The 26,366-nt window shown below is 42.4% G+C and overlaps 2 protein-coding genes across 3 annotated transcripts; one reads left to right on the forward strand and one right to left on the reverse strand.

Moving 5' to 3' along the window:
• The first annotated feature begins 142 nt into the window (after nucleotides 1-142).
• rcc1l (RCC1 like) lies at nucleotides 143-12,625 on the forward strand. 2 transcript variants are annotated; one of them, XM_023962341.1, is made up of 12 exons: nucleotides 143-317; nucleotides 846-1,131; nucleotides 2,006-2,135; nucleotides 2,859-2,987; nucleotides 3,875-3,941; nucleotides 5,294-5,345; nucleotides 6,911-6,995; nucleotides 7,329-7,510; nucleotides 8,753-8,840; nucleotides 8,995-9,168; nucleotides 10,554-10,636; nucleotides 11,224-12,625. In XM_023962341.1, the coding sequence occupies exons 2-12, from the start codon at nucleotides 847-849 to the stop codon at nucleotides 11,299-11,301; spliced, it is 1,353 nt and encodes a 450-aa protein (XP_023818109.1). In that variant the 5' UTR covers nucleotides 143-317; nucleotide 846; the 3' UTR covers nucleotides 11,302-12,625. The 2 variants fall into 2 exon arrangements, with proteins under 2 accessions (XP_023818109.1, XP_023818108.1); XM_023962340.1 differs by having other exon boundaries at nucleotides 145-317; nucleotides 10,551-10,636.
• A 1,172-nt stretch (nucleotides 12,626-13,797) lies between these two features.
• castor2 (cytosolic arginine sensor for mTORC1 subunit 2) lies at nucleotides 13,798-26,155 on the reverse strand. The gene is made up of 9 exons (XM_023962342.1): nucleotides 25,851-26,155; nucleotides 21,688-21,758; nucleotides 20,166-20,359; nucleotides 17,633-17,765; nucleotides 17,088-17,211; nucleotides 16,892-17,002; nucleotides 15,912-15,994; nucleotides 15,455-15,549; nucleotides 13,798-14,950 (listed from the first exon to the last, which is right to left on the reverse strand). Exons 1-9 carry the CDS (start codon nucleotides 25,961-25,963, stop codon nucleotides 14,888-14,890), a joined length of 987 nt encoding a protein of 328 aa, XP_023818110.1. The 5' UTR covers nucleotides 25,964-26,155; the 3' UTR covers nucleotides 13,798-14,887.
• Nucleotides 26,156-26,366: the final 211 nt, after the last annotated feature.

Raw genomic sequence — 26,366 nt, forward strand, 5'->3', positions numbered from 1 at the left:
AATTTTTCTTTGTTGCAAAACTGACACCATACAAAAACTAAAGTTATTTCCCTGACATTTACCCATAGCTGTGATGTTATATTCCTCCAGAGCAGCAGGGGGCGGTGTTGCTTAACCGGAAGAGTATTCCACCGCGAGACCATTTTACCCGGAAGTTCATCTCTTCTACCTCTCGTGTTCTTGGATAGAAATAGGCGTCTAACAAGTGAGATTTGAACTGAAAAGATTTAAGTTAAATCTGAATTTAAACAGCCGATGGGGAGATTTGCTTCCTTTCGGCAGACCGGGACAGACGCTAGGTTCAATGAAAAGTAAAGGTACGAAGGAAACATGGTTGAACTCATTTTTTCTGCCATTTCTATAAAATATTTGAATATTTTAATGAAGATTGTAAATGATACATTGAAAAGCTTAATTTAAATGAATACAAATGTTCTTTACAGTTCGGCATCAGTGAAATAACAAAATTGTTGCATTAAAAACATGGAAAATCAAGGTTATTGTTTAATATGTTTTAATTTGGCTTAAAAAATATCCCAGTATGAACTGTCGCAGTACCTTTTAAAATAACTATGTAAAATGAGCTGTTTGAGTTCATTGAATGAGATTTATTTATCCATAACTCCTTTTAGCTTAAAATTAGTGCATGTCATCAACTTAAATGCTTATTTTTAATAGATCTGTAAGTTTTCATGTTTTTAGAAAACTCAACATTGGATATTTTCCAAGAGGTCATTGAAGGAAACAGGAAATGTTAAAGAATCAGTTGATAAAACATTTTTCTTAGTGTCTTTGTGCCATAAAAGGAGACTTTATTTCAAAATAAAATGCTTGTATCTGTGCAGGATGGCTCTTTCCACGGTGCGCTTGTGCTCCCGGCACAGGAGCTCCGGCCTCCAGGCGTTTGGCTACGCAACGCAGCACAGCTCCTCAGGAGCCCAGGAGAGCAGCAGCAGCGGCCCCGTGTTTCAGTACGTCGGCCAGCACAAGCGGCCGACCCACAGAGTGTTTGTCTGGGGCTTCAGCTTCACTGGGGCTCTGGGGATCCCCAGCTTTGTGGTGCCAGACAGCGGCAGGAAGAAACCCCGCAAGTGTCAGCTGACGCCGTACCGTCTGGAGACGGCAGAAACGGTAGAGCATCTTTAAAGGTTTTGCAAGAAGTCACTTCAATTGAGTTGATTTAGAAATATCATCACTATCATCACAAAAAGAATATAAAATCAATAGAGAATGGAATGAAACGCTTTCAACATTTCTTATTCGGTAAAATAGAATAAATCACAATGCAGTAAAATAAAAGAGAGAGCATTTATTTTACTGTGTGTAAAATCCAAGTTAAAAAAGTTGTTTTTTCTTCTTTTTTTGAAAAGACTTACAAAGGCTGTCAGACATGAAGTGGAAGCTCTTTCCAAAGTTATGGAGCTGCTGCGGCGGCGGCGAACGCATGCTCCTTTGTTTTTGCTGAGCAGCTGACCGAAGAGGGAGCATCAAACTTCAGCAGCTCATAGAAAAAGCTGCCAAGCCGTGCACAGATTTATAAACGAATGAGAGAATTTTAACCCTGCTTATACCTGGTCTGGGTAAATACTTGACTCTGATTGGCTGCGAGGTGTCTATCACAGACCAGATCAAAATAGTGTTTTTGGCTTTTTACTCATGTATATGAGCATAATGAAGTTAAAATAGGTAAAATCTGATCATATTTCTCTGTTGTAGTGTACATTTTGAGATTGTTTCTGATCTTGTGCATCTAAATGTGGAGAATTAACCTCAAGTTACTAGATGGATTAAATAAAAATCACTGTATGTATTATTTTAAGTCTGTGGTTTAGCAGTTTTCTGGCGTAGACGGAGAAGTCTTTTATTGTCCGTCCTTCACTTTGGCGGTTCCAGCGTCTGAGTGGGCTCCTGTCATCAGTCACAGCTGACTGAGTCTAATGCTCTGCATCTAATTGTTGAGGAAAGTGGCTGAAGGTGGAGTTCAAGGTCACCGTCTCTGTTGCAGATCTCGTCTGCTGCTTGTGGTTACGGATTCACTCTCCTGGCGTCCTCCACCAAAGACGTGTCCAAAGTGTGGGGCATGGGCCTGAACAAGGACTCTCAGCTGGGCTTCCAGCGAACCCAACGCAGCCGTCGTAAGCAAAAAAAAACCTCCTCTGATGCTGCACACCAGCTCTCCTTAATCACTGCGAGTCTGTCGGAACAAAGAGGCGCCATCAGAGGCGGCGGCGGTGTGTCCACGCTGAAATGAAAACCGGCGCGTTCGCTTTTCAACCCTTTAAATCTTTTCCAGTTTTCTCTCACAGAGCTAAAAATCACTTATTTATTAGAATGCTGTTGGTTTATTTTTAATTCATAAGGACGGTACGTTTACAGTTTTGCAGGTTTCTCTTTTCCAAGTGGGAAAATAAAATGTGAATATGCATTTTAGGGACTCTTGGAAAACATTTTTACTGTCAGTTTATGTGACTTAATGTTTGGTATAAACAGTTTTAATTGCCAGTCTGGTGAGCTTTAGTGCACACTGGTTCTTTTGCAGGGACTTCTGGGAAATTACTAAAAAGGCATGATGTGGTGTACGAAGTGGCCGCTTGAACGCGCGTTGTTGAGGGCGCAGCTTCATTTCTCAAAGGTTCCAGAACGAATTCAACATTTTTAAACACACAAAATCTCATTTTTGACATCTACAGCCTCATTATTTCAAAGATGATGTTTCTGAAGACGTTTTTCCTGTCAAGGGTTCCATTGGAAAGCTGTAATTGTCACGCCGCGTTTTCAGAGGAACCTCTGCAGACTCGCCAAAAGCACAAAGACTTCTCGTCTCTTTGAAATCTTGCGTGGCTGCTGTCCCCCCGCAGATCACAGCTACCATTACGTTCTGGAACCGTCTCCGGTGGCGCTGCCCCTCAAAGAGCCTCTGCAGACCAGGGTGGTCCAGGTGGCATGCGGCCGCGCCCACTCCCTGATCCTCACCGACAGAGAAGGAGGTGAGACGAGATGTTTGTGCTTTTCTAGAACAGGGCGGGGCCAACAGCCCGCTGAACCAGATCAGGGATGCTGTCTTCTTTCACACAGTCTGTCAAACAGAACAGAACAGTGTTCCCTTTCCACGTTGCAGTTCATCTTTTGCGGTTTCGCTCATTCTTTTAGTGCGATGATGCTTTTTTTTTCTGCAGAAAGTGTGCAGAAAATTCTTCTGCTGCTGGATTGTGGTGTAAGATTTGTTGGTCGCCGCACAAACGCAGCATTTCTTTGAGTTTGCGTTTTACACGACGTGCATCAAATGATGCAAATGCCTCTAAAATGAGAAGAAAAGACACAGTTTTGAAACAAAATGTTCCGTTTTAAAATATATCTTTATTTTCAATCAAAATAATTTTGTCCAGATTCCATTTTATGTATTTATTTATTTTTAAGGTGGATTACCAAAACACACATTTGCTCCTGGTTAGAACCTTTCGTGGACTACGAGTTGAAACGTTGGCGCTAGAAGGAGCTTTGGCGTCTTTTCTTCTGGTGCTTTGGTGGAGCGGAAACCTCCTTCATGTGTGCTTCTGAACGCCACTCCACTGCAGCAGATGTTCACTGTGACGAGTGAAACCAATAAAAATGGACTTTTATGATTTGAAACGAGCTTTGTGGCTTCATGTCTGGCACTCAGGGGAGAGACGTGTCACAAAGATGTTTGTTTCTTTTTGCTCCGTTGCCTTAAATGTTATGTTTTAGTTCATTCAGACGTTCATCACTTATCTGAGAAAAGTCCAATTTCATTTGAGTTTATTTGTATGGAAAGACGCCTCCAAATGAAAGTGTTTTTCTTTTTCTCTCCTGTTTTATATCTGAAAACTTCACTTTTGTGTTTGTCATTTGTTAGTTTTCAGTTTGGGCAACAACGCGTTCGGCCAGTGTGGGAGGCGGATAGTCCGAGATGAAGTCTACAGGTGCGTCGCTTTAACTTATTGCATCATTTTTCTGCTGAAATACAAGATATTTCTCTGATTTAAATCCAGTCTTTTCTTCTATCAGCTCAGTTTTTAAGACAGATAAAGGAAGAACAGATTAATTTAAGAACTTTTTTAAAAATAGGATAAAGCAGAAAAAATCAATCTGCTTTGTGGTTTTCTTGTGATAAAATACTTTAATCTTTCCTGTTTCTTTATGATTCAACATTAAGACATTATTAGAGATAATTTATTTATGTTTAGGAATAATCACCTGATAAAAGTTATATTATATTTTATGATGATGAATCATTAAAACAAAAAAATCTATTTCACTTTTATTGTTTATTTTACTCAGTAAAAACAATTATAAGATAATAATAATGATAAAAATAATTTGATTTAAATAGACTGATCCAATTATAAAAGCTGTAACAGACATTAATGTTTATTACACCAAGGTGATCATTTAAAATGGCAACAATGTTTAGATTTTTCAGCAAAATTCACAAGAAAACTAGACTTTTGCAGAAGTGGATGTTTAAGTTCTGTTCTTTAACCCTTGTGCTATCCTATGGGGTCCATATGACCCCCCCCTTACATTGACGTGTTCTCCCTACCATGACAAAGGTGGATAAAGGTGGAAAGAAGGGTTACTTGAAAGCAGATTTGTGAATAGAAATGTATAATTTATGTTTCAGCAAAGCTCCAGGTTTGGTTTTTCTCACTGAAATAGTTTAGGCAGCTCTCTGGAAATCTCTTGTTTAGGATTTACTTTAGAGATTTGCTGTTTTCCTTTTGGCATCAGTAAAAATCTTAAACGTGATTTTATTTTGAAAAACAGCATCAATCTAAACACAGAAAAACGTGGTTTTGATGGAACTGAGATGAGGATTAACGATTGTAACGATGACTTTAAAAAAAGATTTAAAGGCAAAGTAACAAATGAAAACCTTTAAAGGAATATTTATCTCCTGGATCTTCATAATATTGCAGAACATGAACATTTGTGAAGCTTCATTCTGTTCATCTCGATCTGTTTCGCTGAAAATGGTGTTTTTAGTGTTTTTAACGTGTTATTGTAGCATTTTTCTGATGGTGGAGGACATATATAAAGAAACTTAGGCTTAATTGCATTTCCCAGTATTTCTTTATGCAAATCGTTGTGAATCAGGAGCAAACAAACAAGTGTCGATGAGAGGAAGTGGGGGGGGGGGTCGCTCTATGTCACAGTGTTTTAGATTCAGGCTAAAAACGACATTGTTATAATTAAAGGCAACGCTTTGAACACAGATCAGGAGATCAGAGACTCTGGTCGTCTGACTGACGGTTCCTGTTTTTGGTTTCAACAGCGACAGCCACGTCATCCACAAGATGGAAGGCTTCGGCGACAAGGTCGTCCAGGTGAGGCACACCCGGGCAGTCCTCTTGAGGCACACCCATTGCAAAGTGTCCACTCCGTCTGCATTAAGTAGATCTCTTTAGTTAAGTCAGGAGTCTGCACACTTTCACAGTAAAAGAGCCATTTGGTCCAGTTTCTGACAGACCTGAACCAGAACCAAGTCCCGACTCACTGCTTACAAAAATAAAAATCAAGTATAGCTTTTAAATGTTAACCAGAACTGAATCGTAAAAGTGGTTTTTTTTTCTATACATAACATATTTTAACTTCTTTTACTTTGGACTGCAACAGGATCCTTTCAAAATAAAATACAATTAAGATCTTCCTGCTGCAGCAGATTTACTTAAATTAAAAAGGCTGAAGTCAAACACGGCGTTTCCGATCATTATGACTTGGGTTCACCGCCATCTTTATTTCCCTTTTTACCATCAAATATTAACATGACAGCAGTAAATCCATCCACATTAGTGCAACTATGGGTGTGTCAGAAACGAGGCCGTCGTCCTGCGTTGGCCGGGTCCTTCGTCGAGCGGGTTGACGGTTGTGAATATGAACCGGTCTAGCCTTTAGGTAATTCTAGCCATTACATCGGTGGGTGTCCTGTCGCCTAGCAACCCTGAGTCCCGAACAGAGAGGAGTAGGGAACCAGGATGCTTAAAATGTTCCTGTCTTTATTTGATCCAGCTTTTAATCTCGGAGGTGTAAATATAAAAAAAAAGTGCAATTTTCTCCAACTCCGGGTCCCGCTTCACAGTCCGCCATTGTTGTCAGGAAATCTCTGGGTTCGGCTGCAATGCATCTTGGGATATGAACAGGGGTCTTCAACTTGTGGCTCCTTGGCTTTGAAGAAAAATAACGAAATAAATGATAAATATTGTTTTGGTTAATTTGTTTGAATTAGGTTTAGTCGTTTCTGTTTTTAACTCGTCAGATGAAGGCGCACCAAAATCATAAAAATGGAAAATATCAAGAATATTTCTTATTTAACACACTTATTTGGGCGTATTTTTGCATGTGCTGCTTTTACAGTCAAAGAACATAATTTGTTGTGTATAGAAAAAACCATCACAGTTTATACTTCAATTATTATATTTTATAACAATTTCATACATAAATGGTCTAACGGCCACCGAAACATTAAACGGAAAGTGTTTTTCCAAACAAGAACTTTGTGGCTCTCACTGGGTTTTGCTCTGTGACAAACGGACCCAAATGGCTCTTTTATTGTGAAAGGTTGCAGACCCCCGCCATAGAGGGGCCGATCCTTGAAATCCGGTAAAAGAAGGCCGCCTTTGAAGGAGTCGTTGAATTTGGACAGCACTGTGATGTCAGCAGCCTACAGGAGGAACGCAGCCTATAAACTTTAGGAACTTTGCTTCTAAAAAAAACGACTAGACATTGTTTTCCAGCAGAAGATAAGATTTATTTTAATAATAAACCCATCTAACAGTCGATTTAGCTCTAAATATCATTTGGATCAGTTTATCTGTCATGGTAAAAATCTTAAAAAAGCAAATTACGCCCAAGTAATAAGCTATTATTGATCATTATTGTTGGTTGTGTTCAGGTCTCCTGCGGTCAGGACCACAGTCTGCTCCTCACAGAATCGGGGAGGGTGTTTGCCTGTGGATGGGGCGCCGACGGTCAGACAGGTCCGTTTGAGACAAAGAAAACCTGCAGAACAAATGACCATTCAGTGAAAGTACAACCATTCTTTGGTTTTCTTCCTATTGTTCATTTTCCTCATAAACAACCGGCAGCTTTTATTTCCACGCGAGCTGAAAAGTGGCGAATGGTTTTCTCTGAGTGGTTTGTGTTGTTTTCTGTTTTCCTCTGTGTGGAACTGTAGGTTTAATCCTCTGAAACCTTCAGTTGATCAGTGGTTTGAAGTTTAGCTCCTGGAGAGAACAGATCTTAATGAAATATTAAATCTGATGAAAATTTTCCCGTCCAACATTTGTAAAACCTGAACTCTCGTCTTCCAGGTCTGGGCCACCACAACATCAGCTCCACCCCGGTGGAGGTGGGGGGCGATCTGTCCGGGGTGGAGGTGCAGCAGGTCAGCACCTATGGAGACTGCAGCCTGGCGGTCAGCAGAGACGGACAGCTGTTCGGGTGGGGGAACTCTGAGTACCGACAGCTGTCCTCCGTCACAGAGTCCACACAGGTGAGACGCTCACCTGCCATCTTGGTGCTTTCCCCCACTTCCAGGTTGAAGCCCGTTTAGGACACAAGGGAACTGGAGCTTGTTGGATGATTGACATTCACAGCTGGTGGGAACATCTGTTTATTTGAGTCATAATTCAAAGTAATATGTATTTTTCAATTGACAATTCAATATGCAATTCAGGCTTGGAATATGAAAATACATTTAGCAATTTAGAATTCAACATTAAAATTTACAACTATTTCATATTTTATTTTTAAAATCATCGTATTGACTTGTTGATTGAAAAATGCATTTTTGAGAATTGCGTATTACTTTGAATTAAGAAAACTTCCATACCTCTGGATTTAAAAAATACATGTATTCTCCTTTTTTAGGAAGAGAAAAAAACTAAACTGGAACTGAAATTTAACGGCTATTAGTTATAAAATGTTTTTGTTTTGGTGACTGATCCTCTGTGAAAGACTTTACCACATTAATGTTTGAAGTTGAACAGGAAACCACTTCAATTCCAAACTAAAGCTCATTTAGAATCAGTCTGTTAGATGACCACTAGGGGGCGCGTTATTACAAGGAAGTCGGTTCCCATTCATTCCAATGGAAACTGGTCTGACTGTAAATGATTTTATGAGGTTTAAGTGGGACTCGGTTGTTGGTTCAACTCCACAGTCTCACAGTTTTAGGGAAAACACTCAAATTTTCTTTTCTTTTTTCTTAATCAGAGATTTGAAACTTACAAAAAGTTTCAGATTTAAGTTTTAGACAAGGCTAGACGACTTTTTTCTTTACTAAATGAAGTAAAACTTTAGGAATAATTATAATAATAAACTTTATTTGTATAGCACAAAGTGCTTCACAGTAAAACACAGAATACAGAGAGAATTAAGAAAAAGTAATTTAAAAAAGATAGTGTTTTTTGCTGCTTTTTAAAAAAAAACATTGAGTCTGCAGATCTGAGGCCTCCTGGGATCTGTGCAGCACTTTGGAGCTCTAGTGGATGTTAAAGTGCTATACAAATAAAGTTTTGATTGATTGATAATCAAGACGAGATGAAATAAAAGCGTGGATGAGCATCTCCAACTCAGAAGGCGACACAATTGGACTCAGTGTTGCAATGTTTCTAAGATGATAAAAACAAGAGCGAACAAGTAGGAAGGGATTAATTTAGTGTTGTGTATGTGATGCAGGTGTGGCACATAATAACCAAACGTACTGAGTTTTAATGTTTGTCTTTGTGCTCAGATGAACTCTCCTCGACATCTTCCTCTGAAAGGCTGTGGGACGGTGGTGCAGGCTGCATGTGGAGGCACTCAGGTGGCAGTTCTCAACGGTCGGTGCAGAACTTTGTCCAAGCAGCTCCGTACATTTTCACACCGATATTTTGTCTTTTTAGTTTGATCAAATCTCCCATTGATTGATTTATCAGAAGAATTAGCAATAACGCTCAGTTTTTGATTCCCTTTTAATATGTTTTTTTTTTCTAGAAAAGGGGGAAGTGTTTGTTTGGGGCTACGGCATTCTGGGTAAAGGTCCAAATCTGTCGGAGTCGTCCACGCCGGAGTTGATTCCCCCCACGCTGTTCGGACGCTCAGAGTTCAGCCCCTCGGCGGCCGTGTCGAGGATCAGGTGCGGCCTCGGCCACTTTGCAGCCGTCACAGGTACGTCTGTTTGTTTTCCAGCTTTGAACATTTTCAAATAACAGAGATTCCAGTGCAGAGTGTTTACAATGATGGACGAGGAAAACAATCAAAGAATGTCAGCCCTCCCTTCTTTCCTTGACCAAAAAACAAACAAATAATAATAACAATAATAACAATCATAATTATAACAATAAACTGGCAATTTGGAGTAAAATTATGAATTTAGGAGGAAAAATGAGTTCAGTTGTGATCAGAAGAACTGAGGAACTGTAGAAAGGGATTCCAGGTGGCCTGAAATGATTGAACTGAGCCTCTAAGTGAGAACCGCCGTTTCTCAAGTTTTAGATTGTCGGTGTCGGTAAAGCGGAGTTTCATCTGTAAAATAAGGAGCTCAGAAACACGTTTGGGTGAAGAGGACCTCTCCTTTATTCTCCTTTTTAGTCACATACCCAGAAGTCCATTTGTCTCATTACGTCATGAACCTGTCATCCGAACACCAATGCTGAAGTAAACAGTGTTGCATACGCCTCCTCCTCCAGATGAAACGTCCCGTTTCAACATAAAACAATAAAGAGGAATGAAAATAGTCTGTTATGTTAGCATTACAACGTAGAAAATGCCAAAAAGTGCAGACGTAGCGATCTTGGTTTCATGGAGGAAGAAAGGATTGAAGTGGACATCGACTGTATCTGCAGGGACACCGATGTCTTCATCAACGGCTGCAGAGATCCTGCAAGCCGCCAATCAATGAATAAAACATTAATAAATCGTAAATCAAACAAATGAGCTTCCAAACATTTGGAACGTTATCAATAAACATTCGGCTCACCTGTTCCATTGAGTTTAGTGGGTCTGCTCTGCTGCTGCGCGGCGTTCACCTGCTGTTCTGGATGCTCACTTCCACTTCTCAAAATTGTTCACGTTTATTTCTCGTAAATTCACGACTTTAAATCTCGGAATTTGACTTTTTTTTTGTTGTGGCCCTAAAACTCTGTCCTTAAATTCATGACGAACACGTTTTTTTTTTTTTTTTTAATTCAGAATCAGGGCTTCATATCTCTGCCAAAATACAAAATCTATCTTCACCAATTTACAATTTCTCCTGTTTGGGTATAAAACACTTTAGAAGTGACAGAAGGTGAGCTTCTATTTTGTGTTTTTCGGCCAAAAGAGGATTGAGAAATCACTTCAAAAGACAATTCAATTGAGGTATTTGATAAATCAATACAATTTAATCATTTTAGTTTCACAGTTCTAAAAGTAAGGGCTGACAAAGTGTGCATTATCAGAAATTAACGCACGCCTGGCGTGCGTTAATTTCTGATAATGCACACTTTGTCAGACATTAACCTTTATGTATTTAGTGCTTTTTCTTATTCTTGCTGCTGTTTTCCTTCCAGAAGGAGGCGAGCTCTTCGTTTGGGGGAAGAACATCCGAGGATGTTTGGGCATCGGGAAGAGAGACGACCAGTTCTTCCCTTGGCGGGTAAGAACCTCTGCAGATGTGTGTCATCTTCCTTCATCTTCTTGGTACCTGCAGGCGTATTTCTATGTTTCATTACCGAAAGGGACGGTCCTGATGAAGCGCACGCACGCCTGCTTTGAGTTCCCGCACCTGCGCATCCCCCGGAGAAGATTTTCAATCGGAGTCGTGCATTAGCATTTAAAAAGGATCCGAGGGGGCTGCCGGGTGCACGTTCCCACTCCGCGCAATAATAAGGAAAACAAATGCCTTCTTGTATTCCTGGGTGCAACGGCATGCTGGGAGGACGGAGGAACGTCCTCTTCTGAATGCTGGGAAAGCGTCAAACTGTCTGACAGGAGCACCGATCCCTTTCACATAAGCGCTCTGCAGATTAATATTCATAGAGTGTCCCTGCAAACACCTCAAGCCTCCGAACATTTCCATTCTTTTAAAGCTGAGTGTCCTGCAGCCTTTCCTGCAGGCGTTGCACCAGCAGCTGCTCCCATGCTGGAGATCAGGCCCCATAAGCACAACGGAGCTTTTTGACGCACTTCCTGTCCCAGAATCTAACCTGGATCTGCTGGGATTGTCTCGTCTGTGATCCTCAGGTGACCGTGCCAGGTCGGGTGGTGGACGTGGCGTGCGGCGTCGACCACATGGTGGCACTGACAAAGTCGATCCTGTGAGCTGGGCGGAGTCTTCCCAAGGGGGAGGACATCTGGAAGTGTTCTCCTGAGGGTTTTGTCCCAACCTGAGAGGAGAAAGTTTTGAAAGTCTCCCAAAGAAAAGAGCAGAAATGAACTCTTATGATGTTCCACCTCTGCTCAGGTGAGTGAACCTCAGGTGGAGACCCACAGAGGACGCTGGCGCTGAGGAAGTGATGACCTCGTGCTGCTGGAAAATCGGCCGGAGTCAACAGTTTGGTTGATTAGAAATTCTTCCAGATTTTTCTCATTTCTTTGCTCTAAAAATTGACCACAAGGCGTCCAAATCAAAGTCTTCCCTCCGTTCGTTTTGAGACAAATTTCCCCTTTATTTTTGGAGTTTCCCAATAGGCTCCGCCTCCCTCATGTGTCCTGATAGGATGGTTTCTGAAAGCATCTGCACAGGCCCCGCCCATTACCAAACTCCAAAAGGTAAAACAAAAAAACCAAACATGTTAATAATATTAAAAAGGTTCCGGTTTTACCTCTTAAATGTGAAATGAGACCTTTTTAGTCTCTAATTTGGCCATTTCTTTACAAATGCTGACAGGAACCGTATAAAGTTGCTTTCAGATTCTCTATGAAAGTTGAATTGAAAATTGAACTTCTAAGAATTCGTTTTAGACACTTTGCATAAACAAACCGACGCTTTAATGTCTTTTTCTCCATATTTTAGTTCTTTTTAACCAGAAATATTGGAACATTTTGGAGTTTATTTGTTTTTAAATCTGAAATGTTTCATCATTTTAGAGGAAACTCACCTTTTTCATTAAACCTGTTGGTTTAAGGTGGATTTTCTCGTTTGAATAAATCTAAGAATTTATTCAATCAAACTTTAAAAATAAGATTAAGAATTATCTGAATGATTTGATTCCATCTCCTGTATATTTATTTCATTTTTACAGTGTCAAATTCATCTTTTTGTTTATTCAAACTAACGTTTTTGCAATACGACGGAGTTTTAGGGCCACCAAAAAAAAAAAAAGTAAGATTACGAGATAAAATCTCGTAAATTTACCAGTTTTTTCTTTTTAAATACTTGTAATTTTACTATTTTTTATTTATTTTTTGGCGGCCCTAATACTCCGACGTATTGCAACAATTATGGAAAAGCTGCAAAAACATTTATTAATCCAAAATGTTTTTTTTTTTGCTCTGATAACAATTTTATTTAAACCAAAGTGTTGGACAGAGGAATTCTTGTGTAAATGTCTGGGATTTCAGTCGTTTGCTTTTTGAAACCTTATTCCATCTCAGAATAAATACTGAATCTTGATGGTTTCATAAAAAGCTCCTTAAATGAGAAGCAGTCCAATCAGTTCTGTCCAATGATTTACCACCTGAAGATGCTGCGAGGAGAGCTCGAGTCTCCAGTTGCCATGGAGACGTGCCTGTGTAGTGATGCAAGTTTAAATTATTTTATTTTTTTACCAGTAGCACTTTGTGACCTTTAGCCGGATGGGTTTGAACATCAGAGGCAGAAAGGAGGATGTTTCCAGAAGCGTCCAGAACGTTGGTGGGGGGGGGGGGGGGGGGGGGGGTTCATCTTCTGATCTGTTTCCTTTGGTCTACGCTGCCTTTTCTAAAAGCTGTTTTCCTTCAGAGTTAACGTAAAGGTAAGAAACAGATTTAGTCCGAAATTTTTCTACCACAAATTTCCATACATATGTTGTCATCTCAAATCTACGTCCACAGCCGTAATTTCCTTGACCTTTGACCTCAAGGAGAGGCCGCCATCTTGAATTTTCCATTTTAAAAAAAACAAAAATCTTCAGGACAAGCTACTAATTCAAACTTCCCCAAGGGATTCAATCTATCGCCTCTAAACTTATTACACATGATTGGAAAGCTACATTAGAAAGAAATGTTGGTTTTAAAGGTCGTAGCTTTCCAACAGCGTTGGCGTGGCGAGCTCGCAAAAGTGGCGTTCTCCTGATGCTCGCACATTTTTTTTGCCAGAATGTTGTTAAACATGTAATACATGAATCCCTGACTTCAGCTGAACTGAAATGATATCACAGACGTTTTGAACATATTAGGAATTTGGATGTGGTTAACCAGCAAAACTCTGTTGCCAAGGAAATCCAAAAATTTATTTTAGCCGATTCCTCTAAAATTTACAAAAATCTATTTGTCCCCCCCTGGTGACAAAAAAATACAATGGCTGCTATGGAGATAAAACTAACAGAAAAGCTGTGGATGCTGTCATCCTTTTCCTTATTAACCCTTGTTCTATCCTAGACACTTTAACATTGGGAGTTGGGTCATCTAGACCCCACTAGACAGTGCTCTGAACCTTTTTTCTTCAATGATTTGTGATCTTCACTGGTGTCCATGGATTACATGAAATCTTTCCACCTTCCACGACAATGTAAGGGGGGGGGGGGGGTCATCTAAGAAAGCACAAGGGTTAAACATACATCAGTAAATGGGAAAAGTCCAATATTTGAGATGGAAAAAATACATAAAAGACGCAGATGAAGTTCCAAAAACAGTTTATTTTGTTTTTCACACAGGAGTAAAGCAGAATCAGCAGAACCTCCTCGGTTTTTAACACTGATTTCTGCTCAGGAGAAGCTGCAGCCAAAGAAAACCGGGTGGGAGGAGGAGAAAGCTGGTTTTGAAAGAGAGTAGCCCTCACGGTTTTATATCAGTACTGCAGGTCTGCATGGGGATGGGGGGGGACCTGCGTTAAAGTGCACACTGGAGCAGGAGGGGGGGGGCGTCTCCCCTGCATGAATCGTAGCTTATGCTGTCGTTACTGTCAAAGTGGCTCAGTAAATTCACACGTCAGCGGCTTCACGCCACAAGCAGCCCAACACAGACAAAAATATCAATTAAAAACGCAGTTTGTTTCTAATAATAATTTCCTTTTCACTTAATTAAAATTTCTGATGTTTGTGCTGTGGTTTGGAGCGTTCCAGTGTCAGGAAACTCCCAAAAAAAAAAAGGTAAATCATTGAAGTTCAAAGATTTTGACAAAATCCAAAGATCCAATTCTTACAGAAGTTGAACTGGATTACAGCACAGCTAAAGAATCAAAAAGTCCTGATTATTTTAACGCCACAATATGTCAAATAATCGACATAAAGAAATCTCGTTAGTCAAATGGGTAAATATGCATTAGTGGTTGACAGAAACGTGTCAGCTGCTCGCAGCGGGAAGCCGCTCAGAAAAACCGAAGATACTTCATGTTTCACCAGAACGCCGTCAAGAAGAAGCTGAGCAGCAGCTGAAGTCCGACCTCCAGTCGGACGTGTTGGCACTGAGAGAAGAAAAGACGGAGAGCTGGATAAATAAATACTTCTTTGATTTCTCAGCCTACATTCGTCATCCTTCTTCTTCTGTGGTTAATACAGTTTGGTGATCGGGGGGGTTAAAAGAAGAAACGGGTTCAGTAAACGAAAACTGCAGGCAGGAAGCTGCAGGAAACGGATGAGGGGTGGGGTCAAAAAGGCAGGAAGCGTGCAAATCCTGTCATCACACTCCCCCCTCCGTGCTTCAGAGCTGGCTCCTGGCACTTTCTGGACGCCGGAACAAAGCGACTTCAGAGTCCGACCGCCGTCCCTCACTGGGCCGTGCTCTTGGTCCGCAAAGCTACGATCACACTTTGGATGTTTTCTTCAGGGACCTGCAGGAGAAACGGCGCTTTAGCATCGGAAGCCGGAGCTGCCGCTGTTCTCCAGAAACATCCGCAGTTTAAAGCCCAATCTGAATGTGTCCGCCTTAAGAAGATCTGCTGCCATCTCCAAAGCTCTGTAGGTCCGTCTATCCCTGTCCTCCCACTTTTTCAGCCAGATCCTAATGTTTAAAATTAGTGGGTAACAGTTTATATTTAATATTGAATTAAAAGGAATGAACAAAATCTAAAAAATGTGAGCGGAAACCGTCACATTTTGTGAAGAAAATCTAAAAGTTCAATCGATTTAATATGATTTTCAGAATTTTTGTTTAGATTATTTGGAAGGAAAACTGAGGGAAAAGCTTTAAATAGTTTTTTTTAGGTTAACTCAGTTCATTAGAGATCTTTTTTAGTAAAATGATCCAAATGCATCAAACGTGTATTTTCTCAACATTTCTGCTGCTTACATTTAAAAGGCTTTTATTCTGAAAGGAAGCGGCGTGCGTCTCTTACCAGCGCGTGGTCAAACTTGAAGGTACTAATGTAGTAAGCAGGAATGTCGGCCGTCGCCAGAGGCTCCGAAATCTGAGCCACGATGCCGCACTCGTCTGGAAACCAAAGCAAACGAGATTTCAGCCGCCGCCGCCGTTTGGCCACGCCCCCCTCAACCCACAGCCCATGGTCATTTATCTAGAATTGTTTGGATCAAACTGAAGATCATCTTTAGTGGGGGGAAAAACTTTGGTTTCTCCAAAAAACACATGAAACTTTTTAAAAAATCCGAATTGAGACGTTTTTTGTTCCACTTTGCAAAAATAGTTGAATGTCCATTTATGTCCAAACATCTGCAGTTTCTCCTTAATTCCTGTCAGTTACATCCTTTTAACGGAGAATCCGGTTTTCGGAGGGACGTCAGAACTTTCTCGTCCCTCACCGGAGCGGGTCTGTAAATCCCAGGAAGAAAACTCACCGAATCCTAAAGGCTGTCCTCCGATTCGAACCATTTTCCAGAGCTCCCCGGAGGCGCTGGTGAAGAGCACGTTGTGTGGAAACCTGCCAGAGAAATAAACACAAACACAGTGAGCAGCAGGAAATACAAACTATTTAACTACACAAAGTTCAACTACCGAGTCCCTTAATGGGTTTATAGACACTAAAAGAAAAGAAAAGCAACAAAAGATTAACAGAGCAAACTGAAATGAAAAGGCCTGTCAGTACATTTAGTCTTTAATAAAATATTTACATAAACGTAACTGCAGGATGAAAAAAAAAACAGCATTTCTGTTTTTCCATTGGAGTGAATGGGTATTGGTCAACAAGCCACCTAGTGGTAAATTCTGGAACTGCTTTTAAACTTGTTACCTTCAGTTTTTTTTAAATCACTTTTTCTTTTTTTTTGCACCACAGTTTATTTTCTCTCCATGAATTTAAATGCATTTCTTATAGTTTTGACTGTAGGGATTTAATTTTTCTGCCAGTTTTAGTTTGAAAAAATAAAAGTTTTTCTTTACATCTGGACATTGATTTGGGGTAAACAGAGAATTAGCGTTTCCGATTCCATTTCCAAGCGTTTTCTGACTCGGCAGACGCGGCGGCAGCAAAGCGTGAGGCTGAAGATGCGGGTGACCCATCCCTTCAACACACGAACAGCCGTCCGTGACACGTGGAGACGGCGCCGCCCAACGTGCTGCTGACAAAAAACCACGACGCCTAAAGAAACCAAACATTTTCATTCCCTGCTGGTGGGATTTTCTGCTGATGTGGTTTCAGAGGAAACCATGCGGGTGCCTGCAGCCGCTCAGGTTTCTTTGGTCAATGAGGGAGGGGGGGACAAATGAGTCAGAAGGAGACGCGCTGTGACTTCCTGCTTAGCAATAAACCAGCGACGTTCCTGCATAAACAGTCGCCCTGCAGACCCGCCGCCGTCACGCAGGACGGCGTCCTCCTCACCTCTGAGCCGTCTGCTCGTCCATGACCAGCGAGATGTAGCCCTCGATCAGGGAGAAGGAGAAGAAGCGAATGTGGGTGGAGTCTTCGCCGGACGCGCCGGGTTCCTTCGGCCTTCGTGAGGAAAAGAAACACCGATGAACAAACGGAAGGAAGTCTGGTTTTACTGCTGCAATAGAAATGAATTTTTATGACTCACCCTCCGGAGTAAAACATGACGTCCATGAGGAGCGTGGCCACGGAGGGCAGCGTGTCCGGGTCCAGGCTGGTCACGCAGAACATGTTACTGGGGCTGGACAGGGGGTGGATGATGGGACGGGGCACTGAGGGGCAAACGGGACAGAAACGGCAGAAAGATCACGCCACAACGACACGAACGTCGGCCTTTGATCCAGACAAAAACACAAGGAAAAGGGCTTTAGAGTGAAGATTTTAATAGTGAAATTCTGCATTAACCCCATTCTGACATCCTTTTTAGTGGACAACAGCTGTTGGACTAAAACACCTGGACAACAATTACTGCTTGAAGTTTTCCTGTTCTAACAACATCGTCATAGAAACAAGTTCAAATTTGTGAAACAATCTCCTGACTCAAACTCTTGAATCTTGACGGATCGATGTGACATTTCTAACGAATCAAAGATTTATTTCTGTTAATCCGGAGAAACTCTGGATTTGCTGCCTTTAAAGTGACGTTTTTTTTAAAAGTGACGGATAAATAAATGGTTTTAGATCAAAACCCACCGAGTTTCGGCTTCACGAAGCCGTTGGTCACTCCCAGGTCGTGAGCAGCGACAGTTTCTCCGTTGATGACCCGGAAGAGCGTGAACTCAGACGACAGGGTGTGCGTCACCATGGGCAGGTCGCGCTCTCGAACCTGCGGACGATGGAGAGGAACGTTCGGAATGCCGACACAACTTCAGGAATGCCATTCTCCCTGATGCAGCCGTGATCGTAACCCTTGTGGGGTCCAGATGACCCACTATCAACGTTAACGTTGGGAGTGGGGTCATCTGGACCCCAGCCTAATGATCGGCTGGTCTGCTGGAGTCCAGCCGTCTGCACCATGAAACACAAATCTGCTTTAAACCTTTTTGTTGTTAGACATGTTTCCATCGTTTACCACCTTTGCCTCGGCTGGCAAAAGTTTAGGGATGGGCGACATATCGGTATCGGTATCGACCCATATTTGTAGAATTTGAGTTTATCGGTACCATGTGAAACATCTCCCAATGTGCTTCTGACTGTTTTCAGAAACACTTTAACACCGGCTTAAAAAAGGACCATAACCTCTACCAGACACACAGTTTTTAGAAAAGGAGCCTGTGGGCCGGTGGAGGTTCCAACGCGAGACGCGCCCGGCCCAGACTTTGGACGTGCCACGTCTAAACCGGTCCTGGAGCTTTTTTTTTCACTTCTGAGAAGACTTTTGAAGGTTCTGCCGCCGTGGTCTCTGTGTTCATTTCAGTCCAGATTCGGGTTTGGGCCCTCGAGTCTGACCCCCCCAACAAACCCAAAGGAGGGAGCAGCGAGCGAATGAACAAAAGCTTGGTTTAAGCTTCAGAGGAAGTCAGGAAAATAGTCCCAGGAAATCAAAATCAATCAGTCTATAAACACAAAACTGTTGAAACACAAAACGGTTGAATCTTCATTTTAAATCTAAAGTCGATCAGTTAAACTACGTTTATTTGAAACTCGGGAGCTTCATAAATTCGTGGAAGGGACTCTAGACCTTCCATGAAGTTTGATTCCTTAAAGGAAATAAAACCTGATCTCTAAAAAACTGTTTGAATGCCTTAAAAGAAACACAACTCAGTAAATAAAGTGTTTGTTTAGGATTCTATCTTTAGTTCTGATGAGACCTCTGAACAATAGCCGTGACGAAACGTGACACCACAGATCCGAAAGCTGATCTGCTGTTTGCTCTGAGCTTTAGTAACGTGATCCAGACGCGGCGTGCGGCGAGGACAAGGACTGAGGATGGCTGGGGAGGAGTCATGGGGGGGTGTAAGCGTTTGCATCTTCTCTCGTGAGGAAGACTGCGAACGGCGTGAATTCCAGCGTGAGGCCGAGCTGCTGATCCTCTTTGTGAGATGTGATCCAAACGGACAGTTTGTCCCGGAGTTCGGGAAACGGGCCGGACGTTCGGGAGCCGATCAAAAGCTCGGAGCGGGAAACTCCAGCACGCCACGGGACGCCTGTGCAAAGCAGTGGCTCAGTTATTGCTCTGTGGAGTCCACAAAGTGTGCGAGGAAGAACTGCGTCGCCAGCGGTTGCAGCAACGGTCACTTTCTCAGATGAAATCCTCCAACCTCAGAACATCTCTGCTGGTGTGACGCGTCCAGGAAGGCTGCGGTCCACCTGTCATGCCGTCACGCCGTCACCTCACACAGTGATGTCTTCAGAAAGTTTTTTCAACTCTAAAACAACGTCTAGAGGAAAATCCTTGGGAGTTGCCATTTTTTGAAAATTATGCAAGTTTGATTTGATTTTTAATAAAATAGTAAAAAAACAGTGAAAAACGACACACAGTTCACCATCATCTGCATAGAAATGAAACAAAAGCTCCATCATATAAAGAGTTTTCCTCATTTATCCCGACAAATTCAGTGAAGTAGTGATTTGTATTTATTTTTACAATAATTACAGACGTTTTAAAGATCCACTCACTCCAAGGAAAATTGTGTTTTTAAGGAGGCATTTTTCTGATAATAGAGGTGCCAGTATTGGTATCGGTCCGACATAAAAAATCTGGCGATATTCTTCTGGAACAAGTGTAGACTTGTTACTAATAGATTGGGAGTCAGTTATTGACTGTTTTCAGGTATTTTTTCTGATGACATAAATGCATATCATAGAATTTCTTTGCTCAAATCCTTGTGACCCAGGAGCAGATGAAAAAATGCAGTTTGAAAAAGCTTATTTACAAACTTTAACTGGCCTGCTCTGCTCAGACAAACAGAACGTCTTTGTTTCCTCGTCTGAGCTGGAATCTGGATCAGAACTGGACGGTTCAGATATTGTTTCTGGTGAAGCGCTATTGGTAGGTTGGGGGTGTGAAGGGCTGTAAGTCAGCGGGAGAGAACGTAACGGGATGACGGGGAGGCTTACTGCACGCCCAAATCTTCTGATGAACTCCTGCTGCTCTGCAGAAACTATGTTCTAGAAAACGGCATCATCAGCATTAAAGGAAGACCAGACTTTAAAGGTCCAGCGGCCATTTTTAACGATGTGCTCTTTGATGTAAGCAGATGGCGGGAAAACCAGCGTCACTCACCAAGATGAAGTCGGTCTGATACGTGGACAGCATGAAGACAGAGATGTTGTGGTCGGCGAGCGGTGCGATGACAGATTTGGCGATTTTGGTCACTCCGATGGGCTGCGAGCTGGACGCGTTGCCGCCGCCCGACACCACGTTGAGCGCCAACCACGTGGCGTCGGCGACACTGATGTGCTCCGACTGAGGCAGCTCTGCAGACGGCGAAGACAGCAGGAACGTCAGCGGGAGACGAGGTTACAGCTGATAAAACCACAATTCATGGAAAGATGGCGGACAGAGGAGCTGGGTGGACTGGGAGAAACGCCACCCGCTTTTTTAGCATTTTGAGGTTTGAGGATTATTTCTGCTTCAGCGCCTGAAGGAAATTCCCAGAATCCTCCAGCCGCTCCTGGAACTCCGTCCAGACATTCGCGACCTTCCCGCGTTTTTCCTTCCAGGTCCTATTCAACGGTTTTAGCTGCTTTTTCATTTACTTTACCGTCTCAACTGTGTTTAAAAAATGTTTTAACAAAACTTCAAGCTGCTGATTTATAAAAAATAAAGACCTGTCAACAATATTCATACATGTTTGTTGTTTTTCCTCCAAAAACATCTTATTTTGAAAGGGTTTTACCCCACCATACTCTGAAGCTGTTTTTCATTTAAAGAGTATAAATCAAACACTTTTCATTTTAACCCTGTGTGGAGCAAAGCCCACATTATGATCGCACTCCTGCCATGCTTTTTGAATTTTCTGGTCCAATGTTAATTTAAACATTTTAATTAAAACCACTGCACTATTGTGATTTACGATTAGTGATTTATCCTGAACAAATTTGAAATTTGCATTAAATAAATAAATAAATAAAGTCTAAAGTGATTTTGTCTGAAAAAAATAGAATTAATCTGGATTCACGTGTTTGATGAAACTTTGTCTATTCTGGTCAATTTAGAATTAATTTAACTTAAAATTGATGTCTTCTTTTCAAACCCAGCTCTAATTGTGATGCTTTTCTCTCTTTTCCATTTAAAAAGCTGAAAAAATATTTAAAAAAAACAGAAAAGGATTTTTTTTATATATAGAAAAAAAAGAAGAACTTTCGTCTGCAATGTTTTAGCTGCCGAAATGTTTTTCTATTGTTTCAAATGAAAACAGTTGAACGGCCGTTTCTCTGAATTCATGTTAGTTTTCACAGAGAACACACAGATCTCCCTTCAGCCGCCAGAAACGCCTCTCCTGATAAATGAGGCCTAAACCGTAGATCAGGTGTGTCAATGTAAACATGCAGGTAATCGTCCTTTTGCCGTCTGAGCAGACACACTTTCAGGGGTTTCCTGGGATCGGTCATCAGTCTCCCGGGCAACCGGGGAGGGTCGGCGAGGACCCGGCGGCGTAATGACACGAATCCGTTCACTCGGAACCTCAAAGTGTGTTCAAACACCGAGGCTGCCGGGGGGGCCAACCCGCGTCCTCCGGCTGACGGAGCTGCGGTTGCCGCGGCGACGGTAAAGTTCAGCCCGCGCGAGGAGGGAGGCCCACCTTTGAAGCCTTCCTCGTCCACGATGATGGTGTAGTCCTCCGGAGTCTCCGTCAGGCTGAAGAACTTGCATCTGCGGACAGAAAAGAAGGGATTCAGCTCAACTCTAAATGAGCCGTCGCCTTTTTTTAAGACGCTGAAAACATTTCGTCCGCCGTCGTACGAAGCTCAGCAACTGAACAACCTGCAGACCTCCTCAGGCTGCGAGGAGGAGGAGTTGCCTTCGTCCTCCCAAACGGGAGCTCGGCTTCATTTCATCAACATCTAACCTTTCTGCTCACCGGCGGAGACTTTGCTCCTTTTGAATCCAAAACACGTCAGAGACGCTCAGGCGACACTTTCCGTCCCACCTGTCCAGTTAAAAAACACACAGATGGGGCAGGAACAGCCCGTCCTGCCTATGCTTGGTCGCCATGGCGACGGGCCCACGGTTGGTGGCCCTGAACGCCGGCATCATAAATGTTCAACCGGGGCTGAAAACAGGAGGTAACCTCCGCGTCCTCTGCGGGTCGAACCGCTCGGGCAGTTCCACCTCTTTTGAAGTAATCAGATTACTGAAGAAGGAATCCGATAAATGAACCAGGACGCTCTGGGAAAAGTCGGTGAACCCCAAGCAAACTGATGATCAACAAACATCACATGCTTGGTTACAAACAAGACATATCACTGCAGAAATGTGCATTTCTAGATGTTTCCCTGAATTTGTGTCACAACAATCAAAGGTTTGTGACAAACCAACACTAAAAGTGTATTTATTTGTTCAAAGAGCTGCTTCTCAGCTGATTTAATCCATAAAAAAAAAAGAAGATAAACCGGCTTCATTTGCATCATGGAATCAACGATTCATCAAACAGGAGAAACTCACAGCTGAGATGAAGCAGTTTATGGTAAAAGAAGAAAAAGATTTTTTAAATAAAGTCATTTCTGTCATTTTCCTGGTTTGCCATCAAACCTTTTTATTGCTGTAAAAATAAACGGTTTTGGTTCAAATAAGACGCCGTCAATCAGACGTCTGGATCTTAACGAGTCTTCAGCTTTTTCTCGTTTGAACAAAACCAAATTGTGACGATTTCAGACTAAATTTTAGAAACATTTTGAAAAGTTTCAAATGAAAAGTATTTTGTGAAAATAAATCCTCAGAAAGATGGGATGCTGAGTGTCCGAGTTCGTTTGGGGCATTAAGGTCATCATCATCAGGCGCTTGGTTCACTCTCGGCGGTGCAGTGTGAAAGCGGATGTGAGCGTTTTTATCCTTCCTCACCTCAACTTATTGGCTTTTTTTAAGCTTTAGAAGAATAATTTTCATCCAAACGCCTCAAGGATGCGTCCACGCTTGACCGCAGCAGCACGGTGGTGCTGTGGTCCAGCGTTCAGCACTCAGGAGACCAGAACCCCCCTCTGAACACTGAAGCGGGCCTCCTCGGACCTGCAGGTGGAGCTGAAACATGAAGCTGGCCTGTGATTTGCATCCAGGTTGAGGACTCTCCAAAGGAAGTCGGGATCAGCTGCGAGACAGCAAGTCCCAGATTGATCTCCCACCAAAATCAGGTAACTTCCCACCTGTGGATGGTTTGGAGCAAAGCACCTGACTGTCAGGGCTTTAAAAATGGTGGATGAGACCATCAGAGCCTTTTTGGAGGGGTGTCCAGCCGCCTCTGATCGCTCATTTTGGGAGCTGAGACCTGTGAAGTTGTGTCTGTTTCCATGTAGACGTCTGTCGCCGATGTCTTCAGAGGTTGTTTTCTTTTGGTCCGGGGTCACCTTGAGGACAAAGGGCGGATCTTCAAAGGATCCCTGACTCAATCAAGCAGATCCTGCAGCTGACAGCAGCATTGACGGAGATGACCCGGGTCCGGAGTCACGCTGCGGGCGGCTGACACTCATCAGGCTCGCCGCCTATCAGACATTCCTGCGTCTGCTGGCTCAAACGGCTGAAAACACTCCAGTCATGTGATCGCCGATCGAACATGATTACAGATCAGAGAGAAGCAGGTTTCTGTCATGGGAAGCATTGAGGTTTGGCTGATGTCTGCCACATGGAGATCCCACTGGGGGGGAGGGGGGGGGGTCCTCATGCTTGAAGACTTTTCTCCACATTTGAAGAGGAGCTCCATCGTGAATGGACAAAAAAAAAAGAATAAGATCAAAACTGCACAGAAACGGTCCTGAAGAATTTCCCCCAAACATCAAATCTCGTGTTCTGATTTCAAAGCCCCTCCGGCGCTCCAGCCTGACCGTCGCTCACACCGACACAACCACCGCACAAAAGGCCGGTTGTTTTCCCCCGTTATTCTCCTGTAAAACACTCAGAGAGAATAATCGCACAGCCAGGACGCCGTTTAAGAGCGGCGAGATCCCCATGCCGTCTCCAGCTGTGGACTTACACAATCAGCTGCTACACTCCTTACATTCCATCAGAGGAGATTAGGATGAACTCCTTTGTTAGCAGGCTTTTATTTTCTGGACACAGATTCCGTTTCCTCTGCATTCATGATTCCACAAAGGTCGGCGAGGAATCCTCCTCCGGTTTAATGAGCAGCAGACGTCGTCTTCTGACGAAATAAACATTTAAACGCAACAAATAGAAAGTCTGGAATCCCTCCGAGCTCAAACTAAAAGGAGAAAAAGGCTCAGAGGCCGAGCCGGTTCAGAAAAAAACCCAAACTTAGAATCGATCCCGTCCTCTGGGTTAGGAAGTCCAGGGAGGGGCTTTTCAGGCTAAAACCCTTTAAAAATAAAGGTTTCAGTTTTGCCAAACCAAAAACTAAAATTAGTTTTGAGATCAAAATATAGGAAATCCAAAAACAAGACGGCTGAACCTAAATCCAATTAATCCCATTTCCAACTCCAATGATTTTCTTTTTAACAAATAAAAACAGGCAGAACTGAAAAATATGACAGGAATCAATATTGATGGATTAGACGAAGTGATCGGAAAAGACGGCGTTTTAACCAGAACTGTGCAAAACTTTACTGCCTAATGAAAAACTTTGTTCCCGTTACTGAACCTCCGGCAGAGCAAAGGGAAGTACAGCCACGTCGGAATATTTCACATTTCTGCCACCAGATTAGACGTTTATTCTGACACTTTTAATGAGATTTGGCAAAAATTGAATGAAGATTTTACTAAACTTCAGTCGAGTTTCGGCTGAATTTCATGGGTCGAGATTTGGTTGAAATTTTTGAACATTTGGTAACATTTCAAATGGGTTTTAGCAGTGATTTGACTTACATTTGGATTAATATCTCATAGGTGAAGGTTCGTCTTAAATTTTAAATAAGTTTTGGTGAAGATTTGACCTAAACTCGGTTGAATGTTGGCCTAAACTACTCATGGGGCAGGATTTGGTTGAAATTTGTGATAGTTTGGCTGAATTTCAGAGGGGTTTTGACAGAGATTCGCCTCAAATTTGGCTGAGATTTTGCAGAATTTTTGTTAAGATTTGCCTCAGTTTTCAGCCAGATTTTCATTGAGAAGAGATTTGGTTAACAATGCGTTGAGGTTTTGGTGAAGCGTTGATTGAAATTTTGTGAAATATTGGACAGAAATTCAGTTGGTTTTTGCCAGAGATTCAGCAGAGATTTGCCTGATATGTGGTAAACATGTGACTAAAGTTTGGTGAAGATTTGGCTGAAATTTGGTTGATTTACATTTGGTGAAGTTGTGGCTAAAATTTTGGCAAAGATGGGGCAACCATTTAGTTTCTATTTGGTAAGGTTTTGCTAAAGATTTAGTGAAGATTTGGCTGAAATTCTGTTGGGTTTTGGCTGAAAAATTTGATTTGAATTTGGTGAAGTTGTGGCTGACATTGTCTAAGTTTTGGCACAGATGAGGCGAACATTTGGTGAGCTTTGGGCTGAAATCTGGCTGACTTGGCTTTAGGTGTCCTGTAAAATAAGCCGTCACACCCCCGTCGGCGTTGACCCCCCCATGCCGCTGGCTCTCTGCCTCTGATCCGGGCCCGAACCCGGGGGTTCGGGCCCGGATCGGAGGCAGAGAGCCGCCGGGGGCGGAGGAGCTCCTCGGGAGGCTGGAGATCCGACAAACACCGGCGGGGAAGCGGACGCAGCCTCCGGCCGAACAGCGGCGGCTCGCAGTAAACAAGTCCCACGGAGCGGAACCTGAGAACCGGGAGCGGTTTTCGGGTTTCCGGCGGGTTCCTACCTTGTTTTGGAGGCCAGGAAGGCGAGTTTGATTAATCCGTGAGTGCAAATCTGGATCCCCTCTTTCTCTATACTCGCCACTTTGAGGCTGTGCTCTAAAATGTGAAGCTCCATCTTTTACGTCTTCTCATTGGAGGAGCGACTACAGATGTCAAAAGATAAAAACTTTCAAGCAGGAGGCATGAATAAATAAATAAATAAATACGGCGGGCTGGGGCGCTTTTAACAGAAAGAAACAGGAGGCAGGGAGAAATAATGAAAGCAAAGAGGTAAAACCGGACTTGCCGTCAAACGGCACCGGAAGCTCGTGCATCGAAGCATTGCCATTTCAAAATAAAAGCTCTCAAATGAGAGCTTTATACAAAACGACATTGAGCTTAATCCGTTTGTTTACTTTATTCATTTAATCAGATTTAGTTTTGTATAATTGTAACGTCATAAAAAAAAGTAAAAATTTAACAAAAGAAATGCTTTTTCAATAAAGTCAAAGATTAGGGAAATAAAAGTTGAAACAAAC

This window comes from Oryzias latipes, chromosome 14 (assembly GCF_002234675.1).
Source record: "Oryzias latipes chromosome 14, ASM223467v1".
In the NCBI taxonomy this organism is placed as follows: Eukaryota; Metazoa; Chordata; class Actinopteri; order Beloniformes; family Adrianichthyidae; genus Oryzias; species Oryzias latipes.